This window comes from Protopterus annectens, chromosome 14.part0 (assembly GCF_019279795.1).
Source record: "Protopterus annectens isolate FY-2018-M chromosome 14.part0, PAN1.0, whole genome shotgun sequence".
Taxonomy (NCBI): domain Eukaryota; kingdom Metazoa; phylum Chordata; order Ceratodontiformes; family Protopteridae; genus Protopterus; species Protopterus annectens.
Genome location: NC_056748.1, coordinates 929,388,064 through 929,401,054, shown reverse-complemented (window position 1 = coordinate 929,401,054; position 12,991 = coordinate 929,388,064). Strand labels below are relative to the sequence as shown.

The following is a 12,991-nucleotide window of genomic DNA, read 5'->3' as shown; positions in this document are numbered from 1 at the left end:
ACCTGCAACAACTGTACCTGATAGGAATTGTTAAAGGAAAGTAAAACTCCATTTGTACAAGTTTTTTATACAGCATCTCATACCTGGTGATTTTTAGGACTCTTCCTGGCAGTGTTTATACACTTATTCATCATTCGGCTCTGACCTTCTTCCCCTGTGATGAAATCTTTGACAATAGCATGAGCTGTTACAGCACTCCCCCCATTAGCAGGGGAGTGTTAGATCACTGGCAGTATTTCCCCTTCCTCCAAGAATGAGAGAGATGACAATTCCCATTCCCACTTTCTCATTTGGCTTCTCCAGTGTGTAAGTTGCTAACTGAACTCTGGTCACCTCAGTTATGCTTCACACATTTCTGTTGCTGCGTTACTGACTCTATATAATTATAAGCTTTGCCTATAGGTGTGGCTTCATGCTTCTGCTGTCTGCTTCAGGGTACTTGTTCATTCTAGCCCTGAGAAATAAATCAAGTGTGTAAAGAAGCTAAAACCTTTAACTTTAGTATTCCACAGTTATAACTAAAATGCAAAATCTTTCAACTTTAGTATTTCGCAGTCATAAATAAAATGCTAAAAAGTTCAACTTTAGTATTCTGCATTTATAAATAAAATAATAAAATCCGACTGTTTTCTTCAGACTTTTGAGAAACACAGGAGGAGGAGGTAGCTCATATATTTTGTTGCTTTTTGGTAAGGGTAACAATGTAACAAATTCCGACTCATTAATGTATATTAGCTTCCATGCCTACCTACAGTAAAGAACAGATACACCAATTGCTTCATCTTACAGTAGATTTATTTTGTGATGAATAGAATGCAATGATATTATCAAAAAAAAATAAAAAATCAGTTAAGTGTTACTATAGCCCAGGACTTAATCTTAACAAATGTTAAGCACACCCTGCTTAACTTAAGGTCAGATCTTGTGTTAGGCGGTCAAATCTGCCCGTACTGACAAGCAAAAGACAGTGACAGAATAAAAAATGCATTAGTTTCTGTCTGCTGTCCGTACCAATAACACGTCCCTAACGTCCTGTTAAAAATTCAGAAAATAGCTAGATTAACAGGGTGTATGTTTGCCTGCATTTTCTGAAGACTACAAAGACTGAAATGCAAATGTGCATCATTATTTTTTGAATTCCATCCTCAGTGACTTGTACAAAAACTATGGATTTTATGAGGAACAGACTGAAAATATGAGGCAAATATCTGTATAGTCTGCAAAAATTTGGACAGGTGAGAGGCATGGAGAGTGAACGTAAACAATCAAGACTGTGTTACACTGTCTTTCATATCGTACTCACTAAGTGCTTTATGACTTTGAAAGCTGATAAAATACTTGGTCCTTTTTTTCCTGTAACTAGTAGTACATGGTGCAGATAAAGCTTTGTGCACTACAAAGAATTATGATTGGTCTCTGATATTCTTTCGGCTTTTCCCGGTTAGGGGGTCACCATAGCAGAACTCCGGTCTGCTAATGATTGACAGTGGATTTTTACTGTGCCAATTTGCCAGCCTGACGCCCAACCTTCAAAGAAGGCACATCCATTCACGCACGCACCTACCTGCATGTCTTTAAATGTCACTCGACTGTGTGGAGGACATGCAGACTCCACACAGAAGGTGCTTCAGCTGAGAATCGAATGGGAGAACCTCTTGCTTTGAGGCGACAACGCTAATCTCTGCACCACTGTGGCCATTTATGATTGGTCTCTGATCATAACCTTTAATTATGTGCTCATAACATGCATGGCAAGATTCACCTTGAGAGCAAAACTCTCAAGATGAATTTCTGGGCATCCATGTCTCAAACACATAAAAGCAGGTTATGATCACGGACCCAACCATATTCTTCTATATTATAATAAAAGAAAAAAAAATAATGGTTTGCCAGTATTCCAGTAAAGTCCAGTAACAATTATTTGTAAAACTTTTCTTAGAAGCAGAGTATAACAGTACTGAAATATGAAATTCACATAATTATGTATCTTAAATTATTTTCTAGAACTTATATATCAATTTACTATGTCTTGTGTCAGAAATTACTTGGTACTGCCTGATAAAAAGGGAAAACCCAGGTTTTCATAGAAAGGCCGGATTCATTCATGTCTGAGCTAAGTGTACACTAAGTGTACACTATTCTGAGTGAATAGACAACACTAGCATAATTCCTACCTTCTTCCTCCTGATTTTATAGGTTCATAAGTTCATAGGTGTTTACTAAGCTAATGACCCCAAGGGCCTTTTTAAGCCTAGCCATGCATCCCAAATCTCTGACAAGTTCAGGTACCCTTGATAAGTATAGCAGAAGCTTGGGGGATGAAACAATTACAGGCAGGACCCTGTGAGATGAGCCATTTACAGGTTGCCTGTGTCCAATAGAGACATAGGTGCCAAGCCATGGATGAATTTCCTGTTTCCTATCCAATTGTCCAAGTTACAATTAAATTGGGTTAGGGAGGAACTCTATTTCACATGGACGGTGGATGGGGAGCCTTTTCCAGAGACAGAGAGTCTCTGGGATACATACATGTATCTCCAGCAGGTCCTGTTTATATCACACGCAAGGTTTTAAGTCTTTAGAATGGGTAAATCTGGTACTGTTTGTTTTGCTGATATGCAGGAAGTCCATCAAAGTGGAATCTGACAATGCCCTGTATGCCAGGCATAGATCTCCCCTCAACAGCCTGTAAGAGATAGAATACAGGGATAGGGCCTTAAGGCAGTCTGAGTAGCACATTTTACTTACTCCCTGTATTTTTTTTAGTGAGAAACCTCTGTGGATGTTCCATTTGTTGGATATGCCTGGTTAGGTACATACCAAAGGGGGCACTGTACTCAATGATAGGTCTGATGAATGCTGAATATAGTGAAACAATGACTTATTTGGACTTAGATGTCATTTCCTTGTTTATAAGTTGCACAGCATAAAATGATTTCCTCACTACTGTAGACACATGATGGTCAAAGGCTAGATTACTATCTATGTGTGTCCCTCACTCCCTGACCACTGGGTCAACTCTAAGGGGTGTGTTGTCAATATGATAGTTACCAGGGATGAATGACATCCCAAAGAATACTATTATGCATTTCTTGGCATTTAGTTGTAGTCCATGGCTCTGACACCAGTTGTTTGTCTGTGTTAGCTCCTGGAGAACATTTTGTTAGTGTAGGATTCAATGACAGCTCCAAATTTGCAAACATCTGCAAATTTAGTCAGCCAGAGCCCATTGATAGTGGCCTTGCTTTCAGAGAAGTAAATGCCAAAAATAAGTGGTTCGAGGACCGATCCTTGAGGGACTCTACTTGTGACTGGCCTCTTTGAGGAGGTGGACTCCCCAATTCTAATTTCCTGGGTCCTGTCTGTGAGCCATTTGGCTATCTGCCAGGTGATATACAGATTTGTACCTAACCTCTTGAGTTTGTCAACATTGCCTGACTGGGGTATTGTGTCAAATGCCTTAGCAAGGTCAAGGTAGGAAGTGTGAACCATTTTGCTCTCATTCATTGCTTCTGACCTTCTTGACAATGTCTGCCAAGTTGAGAAGGCATGACGTGCCCTTGATGAAACCAAACTGGGTTGGGTCCAATGTCTGTAGGTTTCCTATATCATTACTGATCATTTCCATGCTAATTCTTTCCATGGCTTTGTATATGACACTAGTGAGACTTATGGGGCTGTAGTTTCCGGGGTCTGTAGATGGCCTACCTTTGTGCAGAGGGATGACTGTTGCTGTTCTCCATTCATGAGGCACAACACCTGTTTGGAGGCTACAGTTAAATAGCAATTCAGGAAGGCCTGATAAGTCATGTTTCATGCTATTTAGAAGGCATACTGGGATGTTGTCTGGGCCCGTTGATGCAGTGATCTTGGCTTTAGAGAGGGCATTAAGGACCAGTTCCCTAGTGATCGCAAGGGGAGTTATATTTGATGGTATTTCCTAAGGGAAGGTTGATGGGGAGAGAGGGGTAAAGTTGAAGTTGAATTTGTCAGCCAATAGGTATGCTTTATCTTCTGGCTCAGTATAGATGGCTCCATTTACAATATGCTCTGCACACAAATGTATATTGCCTTTGTGGTTGCAGACATAGCTAAAGAATACTTTGTGGTTGTCCTTGGCCTGGAAGGCCAAACTTACCTCAATTTTGGCTTTGGTAGACTTTATTTATTCTCTGAATTGTTTGTTTAGTTTGATGTGATTCCACCAAGGTGGCTTGTTTTTGAGTTACTTCTGTACTTCTTCCTGGTGGGTAGAGCTGCCTCTATGCAGCTATTAACATGCTTATACAGAGTTTCTGTGAACAGTTCTGCATAGGCAGCAGTGTTCTCAGGGTTTACGGGGGCTTCAGATTTTGCCAGGTTATCACTTAATAACAGGAAGTTAGCCTTAGAGTAATTCCTGAATATTCCAGAGTTAGGTAGGGGTCCTGATTTTCTTTTTACTCATAGGAGACCATTTTGTGGTCTGACCTTACCAGAGAAGACATTATAGTAGGAGGTGTGCAGCACTCTCCCATATTAGTGAGGACCAGATCCAGGATGGTTGCACCCGTGGTTGGTGTATTGACAATCTGGTCCAGGAAGTTTGTGTTTACAAAATCCAGGAATTTTAGTTTTCTAACTGATTTTTTTGCAACCTTAAATATCAAGAGAGTTTCATAAAGATTACCACAATGTACAGAGTACATCTACACTCAGTGTATTCTTTCTGAGTGAACAGACAGCACAAAAATGTGGTAGAGATGTTCTTCAATACAGATCATGTACACTTAATGTAGGCATTCATGGATCCGGCCCTTTATCTCTTGTAACTCTAACAGCAATCAGCCAGTAAAAAGAAATAGTAAGTACCGTTTGATTATAAATGGAAGTTGATGTATTTAGTTAACCTTTTTTAACAAAGTGGTTTGCTTGCTCACTTGGTTTTATCAAGTTATGTGCAACTGGTACATGCCACACACAGCTTCCATTTTATCTGACTTGATTAACAATGCTCACATGTTTAATAGCTATAAGAACTGGTTGTCAGTAAATTATCACCCATTAGGTAGAATAACAGTGTCTTTATAATGAATTTTGCTGATTTGACTGCAAGATTTCATGGCTAAGATTACTGAGGCAGGGATAACCTCCCAGCAAGGTGAATATTGGCTCTAAGTGATGGTCACTATTGATGTGACACCCTGACCCATATACATAATGGGGAAAAAGGGGCTTGGTGCCAATTTCATGGCTGAGATTACAGCATGCACAATGTAATTGTCAATTCTTAACTAAACTTAAACCCACCAAATTAGCAGCAGACAACCTCCCAAGTGAATACCTACAAATCGCAGCTGATGCTCTGGCCTACCCAATATCCATCTTGATTAACCGATCTCTGTCAGAAAGTTATGTTCCCACACTGTGGAAAGTATCACATATAATTCCCCTCCACAAAGGTGGACCCTCCACAGAACTAACCAGTTACTGGCCCATAGCTATTCTCTCTCCACTCTCCAAAATACTAGAGAGATGCATACACTCTCAGGTCTCATACTACCTCCTTACTAACAACCTCCTTTCCAATATGGTTTCCGACCAAACCATAGCAACACCACTGCCTTACTCTCCTTTACTAACACTATCCTTCAGCATAAAAACAATGGCTATCTCTCCTCTGCTACTTTCCTAGACCTATCTAAAGCATTTGACATGGTCCCACACAAACAACTTATCTCTGTCCTCAATAACCTATCCTTCTCACAATCAGTCACCAACTGGTTTCAGCGTTACCTGTCTGACCACCAACAATCCGTTGTATGGCAGAATGACATATCTCCCCAACTACCTGTCTCCATAGGGGTTCCCCAAGGATCCATCCTTAGACCCCTACTCTTCTCTGTTTTCACAAATAATCTAGCCTCTGCCACCACACATGGCACACTCATACAATACGCAGATGACTCGACCATCATCTGCTCAGCCCAGTCCCTACCCAAACTGCAAAAAGTCACACAGGAAGCCTTTTCCTCTGTTGAAACTTGGTTATCCGATGCCCAATTAATACTCAACCCAAACAAAACGAAACTACTCATCTTCCAACCCACCAAACATACTCAAAACAACTCTCACTTTAACATCACAGCAAAAGACAACACCACTATATACCCAACTGAACACACCAAATTGCTAGGAGTGGAAATAGACAATAAACTAAAATTTGACATTCACATATCCATGACCATAAAAGAGTCCCCAAAAAACTAAACGCATTATACAGAAATAAGCATCTTCTCACCAAAGCAGCAAAGATTTCAATAGCAAATTCCCACCTTATCTCCACCCTACTTTATGCCTCTCCAATATATACCAACCTAAGGCAATGCGATCTAAACAAGCTAGAGACCTGCTACAGCAAAATTGCCAAATTCACCACAGGGGCATCCTACCGTAGTGACCACTGTCTCTCACTTGCTGAACTGGGCTGGCTTGAACTCCCTCACCTCCTTCAATGGTGTCAACTCTCAATTGCCCACAAACTAGTAAACCATCCACTAAATGTCCCATCCCTCCAGAATCTACTCCAACCCTATCGCACCACCAGACCACCAAGATCCAGCAACAAAAATGACTTGCAGATCACTAAAGCCAATAACTCTGCTGGTGAAGCAATATTCTCTTGCACCATAGCCAAATTATGGAACTCCCTCCCATCCACAATTACCGTACCTTCATGCACCCACTTCAAAACTTTACTAAAAGCGCACCTAAAAACATGCTGGCTATGCCCTTGCAACTCCCACTCTAATATCACCCACCCCATCCAACCACTACCTTTCTTTACGCTCCACTAACTACCTTGATTATAGCAAGCTCAGATGCTCATAAGCCTAGTACGTATACAGCAGGAACTTCTTATTTTAACATGTGTTAATGTCTGTTATGTACTTCACAGATAACGATTCTAGTTGTCTACTGATGTACTATGTTCTTCATCTGTAAATATGTTGTAAGTAATTGCTATGTAAATTGTTAATCGCTATGTAATCCAATGTAACTACTGTCTGTTTATTTTAACTGTGGAGCTTTTCTCCCCGGGCCTCCGCAGAAAATGGACCTACGTCCAGTCGGACACTCCCGGTCAACAAATATAAATAAATAAATAAATTGTGTCTTTCGGCTTTTCCCAGTTAGGGGTCGCCACAGAGGAACTCCAGTCCGCTAATGATTGGCAGTTGATTTTTACGTACAGGCTTGCCAGGCCTGACGCACAACATTCAACGAAGGTACTCCCATTCACGCATGTCTCCACGCAGAAGATGCTCTAGCTGAGAATCGAACCAGACAGCATCTTACTGTGAGGTGACAACGCTACCGCAGCACCACCACCACGGACCCCAGCATGCACAATGTCATTACAAGTAAATATTATTTCTTTATAGTGTTTGATTTTTTTCTGTTTTCATGTCAATGGTAAAAATGTCCAATAAAATAGAAAAAATAAGTAAGTAGAAATATGACTATGAAGAAAGTGGAGAGTCAGTGAACCATTACTATAAAAATAGAAAATAAAAATAAGTCGAACTTTGAGTATGAAGGTTATGGAAGAGTTATTAAATAAGCAAAAAGAGTATAGTGCAATATTACAGGAGTCCTTGTTAATCATAAAGTGTGTATATGTATGGCATTTAGGTAAGGCCTGAAAACAAGATAAATGTATCCACTGATGGTACAAAGACTGGGCTGGTGATGCAGAATGAACAGAGTAGTTTGAGGAAAAATTTGAAGAGGCATGAGGATAGGCTAAAAGCTGACATCACAGATTTATACGTTGCAGTAGCTGTAGAGGATTATAAACTGGGTTGGTAAAGAAAATAGCTAGAAAGTACATTGCGAGAAAATATTCTGGAAGCTACAGTAAAGAGCCTGTATCAGTCTGTGGAATAATGATAGTGAGCAGCGTATGGCCAACAGGATTCAGGCAGCATGGTGACAGGACTGCATCACCAGATGGGGAGGTGACCTTATCTGGAATACTGTCTGCAGTTCTGGAACCCACTTAAGGAAAAAGGAATTGGCTTGCTCAACAAAAGTTTTTTTTTTTTTTTTTCCTTCAGGCAGAGGTTTGTGGACAAGTACATTACCATGGTAAATAGTGTCACATAAGAAACCTGCAAGGTTTAAGAGAAAATAGGATAACATGTTGTGGAAAGGGTTGGAAGGGAGCCGTAAGAAGAGGGCAGAGTGAGCACTTCTGCTTACTTTTTAATATGTGTGTAATTATTATTATATATATTTCTTTTTACATTCGTTCTGAACACTTAAAAATAACTGATCTGGAACAGTTTGCCAAAATAAACCAAGGGCCAGTTTCATTAATGCCTACACTAAGTGTACAATAACTGTAAATTAAGTGTACATGATCTGTATTCAAGAACATCCGTACCACATCTTTTGTGCTTTCTAGTCACTCAGAAAGACTACACTAAGTGTACATTTAGTCTACACTTTTTGGTAACCTTTATGAAGCCCCCTAGATATTTTAGGCTGCAAGAAAATCAGTAGGAAAACCAAAATTAGGAGGAAGAAGGTGTGGGTTATGCATGTGTTGTCTGTTCACTCAGAACTGTGTACACTTAGTGCAGGCATTAATGAATCCCAGGACATAGGTTGATAGGTTCATAGGTAGGTACTAGGCTATTGGCCCTAGGGCCTATATAAACCTAGCCAAACGGTACCCTGGCTTTTGCCACCCAAGAAAATTATTTTCCTGTGCCCCTGTCAATCGGATCCACAGAAGTGATCCCTGGGGTGAATTTCCTATCTTCCATCCTATCATCAAGATTTTTCTTGAAGAGTGCTAATGAGGAGCTTTGTTTGATATAGATAGGTAGTTTGTTCCAGAGTATGGGAAGTCTCTGGGACAGGAATCTGTTCCTCCATCATGTTCTGTTTATTGTGGTGACAAGGTTTGAGTCCCTAGAAGGTGTAGCTCATAGAGATTGGGATTTCTTTAAGTGGAGCATGTCCTACAGCTCTGGGTTTGACATAGCTTTGTATATTAGGCAGAGATCACCTCTGAGTAGGCGATATGCGACAGAGTAAATCTGGAGTTTTTGAGACGGTCTACATAGGGCATCTGTTTGAGGCTGGTAATCCTCTTTGTGAGGTATTTCTGCGGCCTTTCCAGTTGTTGTGGATGTCTTGTGAGGTATATGCCAAAAGAGGCATTGTACTCTATAATGGGTCTAATGTGTGATGAGTAGAGGAGAACAATGACCTCTTTTTTCCTGGATTAGAAACCTTTTGTGATGAGGTGTGCCACATAGAAGGATTTCCTGACTACTGTGGTGATGCGATTATCAAAAGAGAGACTACTGTCCACCTGTGTCGCAAGGTCTCTTATCACACTTTCGCTGTTAAGTAGACTACCACCTATGTGGTAGTTCATGGATACAGAATTTTTACCAAAAGGGATGACAATGCACTTTTTGGCATTGAGCTTAAGGCTATGGCTTTGACACCAGGCATCTGTCTCAGTGAGGCCCTTTTGTAGGATGTCCACATCGTTGGGAGTTTTGATTATGGCTCCTAGTTTGCAATCATCCGCAAACTTTGTTAGCCAAAGACCTTCTGTGTTAGCCTGTACTTCAGAGAAGTAGATAGCAAACAGGAGAGGACCTGGGACTGAACCCTGTGGTACTACACTTGTCACTGGTCTGTAGTTGGATTTAGAGTCTGCTACTTTCACAGTGTGGGTTCTGTCACTGAGCCAGTTGGCAACCCATCTTGTGACATACAGATTTATACCTAGTTTAGTGAGTTTATCTATAATTCCAGAGTGGGGGATGGTGTTGAAAGCCTTGGTGAGATCTAGATAGGCTGTGTGAACCACCTTACCCTCTTCTACGGCTTTGGTGACCGCTTCAAAGAAGTCTATCAAGTTTAAAAGACATGATGTGCCTTTTACAAACCTGAACTGGGTGGGGTCCAGAGTCTGGAGATTACCATTGTCATTGTTTATAAGTTCCATGATGATACGTTCCATAGCCTTGCAGACCAGGCTCATCAGGCTAATGGGGTTGTAGTTCACAGGGTCCATGGTGGCTCCCCCTTTGTGGAATGGGATAACCATTGCTGTGCACCATTCAATGGGCACAAAGCCTGAGGTGAGGCTATGATTGAACATGGTACTTTGGTGGGGTGCCAGTTTGTTCTGTAGTTCATGTAGAACACAGCCTGGGATGTTGTCAGGTTCCATGGATGCTGTGTTCTTGGCTGTGGAGAGTGTGTTTTTTACCTGTGCAACCGTGATTACAGGAACTTTGCATTTTTCCGGTATAGAGATGGGCCCTTTAGGGGGTGAGTGAGGGGTAAAGTTAGCACTGAGCCTATTTGCCAGGATGTTGGCAATATCAGTTGGTTCTGTATATTTAGTGCCATTGTGCTGTAACTCAGAGCAGATCTGAGTGTTGCCATTGAGATTCTTGACATAGCTATAGAATGTTTTGTGGCTGTCTTTAGAATCAGTGGCGATTTTGTTTTCGTCTAGCATGGCTTGTTTATTTAAGTATTCATTTGTATATATATGTATGTGTGTATACACACAAATAGATAGATAGATAGATAGATAGATAGATAGACAGACAGATAGATAGATAGATAGATAGATAGATAGATAGATAGATAGATAGATAGATAGATGATAGATAGATAGCTCAGACAGTTAAGGCAACAAGCTGTTAATGACTTTAATGACTTGAAAACTGTGTGAATAATCGCCTAATCAGAAAGTGCTCCAGGTTTTCCCCTGAAAATGGAAATTTGTGTCCAGTGGGACTACTTCATTAACAAATAAAATACAAATGTCTTCTCTCTGCATGTTGTTGGTGTGTGTGTTATTGCAGTGTCATATCATCACAATAAAGTAGGAATTCTTCAGAAACAATAAGTAAACTACTACTAAAGCTGACTTGTTCTGTTTCTTAGGTGTCCTATGCAATCGGTGTAGCGCATCCTCTCTCCATTTCCCTGTTCACCTATGGGTCATCTGACAGAAGTGAAAAAGAGCTTCTTGACATTATAGAGAAAAATTTTGATCTCCGACCTGGAGCAATTGTGCAGTAAGTGCTATGTAGTTTAATTTTTGCTGTAGACGACCATTTTCTTTTGTACTTTATTTTCTGCAGTATAATGGTAAGAAATACAAAATCTTTGTTAAGTCATGTGACTATCCAATGATCCCTTTATAAAGTACAGAGTTAGAACAGGTTAGATGCAGGTAGTTGAACTGTGATCTTATTAATTCATTAACATGCGAATCTCTTGTATGGAATGAACACAGATCCTGTCACTCCATTAGGACTGAATTATTCCTGTCTGAAATAACTTTAGAAAAGAGGTAAGGGCAAAACAAAAACATGCTAAAGTTATTTGGAGATGCTATGCCATGCATTTGCGGAGTTACTGGGTGAATCTTACTGTTGTAAAGGCAGTAAAAACCTGGATAGATTTTGCTCCAGACAATCTTTGGCCAAGGTTCTGATACCTGCTTGGTGGCACTGCTGTTCCTTGAGCAGTTGTATTCAATTTTGTTCAACTGGAGCATCCTTGGTGAGCTGGATGAGAAAATATTTAGATGCAGACATTATTCTTCACAGTAGAATAATTGCAAAACAGAAATTGGAAAGAGCAAAAAGAGAAATTGGGGTCATTTTGGACAATTTGGCAAGGAAGATAGGTACCTTTTGGGGTTTATTTTATTTTATTTATTTATATTTAATTATGAGCTGAGTTGGTGGCAGGTCCATGAACTGGGCACTAGAGAGAAACAAGACATGAGAGATTGACATTCCATGTAAACTGAAATAGCGGTACAATAAAAGGAAAAATGTTTGAAAGGGTTGTACAGTAAAGAGTAGTTTGAAACAGTTATACATTATAGGAAACTGAATATTTAAAAACAACTCAACCACTGTATGGTAACAAGTAATTTAAAACAGTCATATGATATAGGAAATTCAGTATTTATATACAGCATCAGTACAGAAAAGTAAAAAAAAATGTTTGAATAAAACTAATGTGAATGTTGGTCTTTTCATTAGTAATTTATCTTCTAAGACATTAAACACATCATAAAAAGGTAAATAGCTAGGAAAAAGATAAATAGCGTGCAGTAGATATACTTGGAGAGTGAACAGGAACAGAACAGGTAAAGATAATCTTAGGGCTCCCAGGAGAATGGGAGATGCCTTACTTGGCAGGATATGCTGTAACAGTAAGTCAAGCACAGCAGTTAAGGGGAGTAGAAAATGAAAAAAACTAAGATGGAGAGTGTATAAAGAAGGCTGGAGGAATTGTGTTAAAAGTGTGGAAGCATCTATAAAGGCAATAATTATGTAGTTCTCATGAATGAAGGTAGTGGGAGGGAAGACTGACAAGAAAAGGCTGCAGACCAGTTAGACACTAAAGCAAAGACCTTTTTGGGTTCTTGTTATAATGATAGGAGGAAAAGGACCAAATTTAAGGAGAAGTTGAAAATTCAGAGTATGCACGACAAATTTGCTATAAAGCATAACCAACTAGAAAAAAAGAAGACTGGATGTTACATATTAGTTTAGTATCAAAGATAAAGCAGACTGGCTAAAAAGAAGCAATGGTCGAACAGGAGTAAGATGCAGAGTTATGTTCTTTAGAAATACTTCGGGCTATGGGAAAAACATAAAAATAGGTGGACTAAAAATGAAATGTGGCTTACTGGTATAGTAGGAAAATTGGAAAATGAATAAGTGTTTCCGAATGAAGAGACCAACATTTTTGATTGCTACATAGATGATATAAAACTTCAACGAGGTCGATGAAGGTGAGCTTTAGGGATACATCTGATTGCTGTAGGTGTGGGGTGGACTTTATAACTTACATCTGTAGTGTTGTTGTAACTGTGCAGGAAGAGTAGGAAAAAGGTGAAATGCTAAGAAATTAAGTTTACAATAACAGAGGTGGAAAACAA

At 39.8% G+C, this 12,991-nt stretch overlaps 1 protein-coding gene across 1 annotated transcript in view; it reads left to right on the top strand.

The window, feature by feature from the left end:
- Positions 1-12,991, top strand: part of LOC122789349 (S-adenosylmethionine synthase) — a 516,516-nt gene that overhangs the window by 462,772 nt on the left and 40,753 nt on the right. Inside the window, exon 8 of the mRNA XM_044056729.1 lies at positions 10,972-11,105. Coding sequence (XP_043912664.1) covers positions 10,972-11,105 — 134 coding nt within the window. The remainder of the gene's footprint in view (positions 1-10,971; positions 11,106-12,991) is intronic.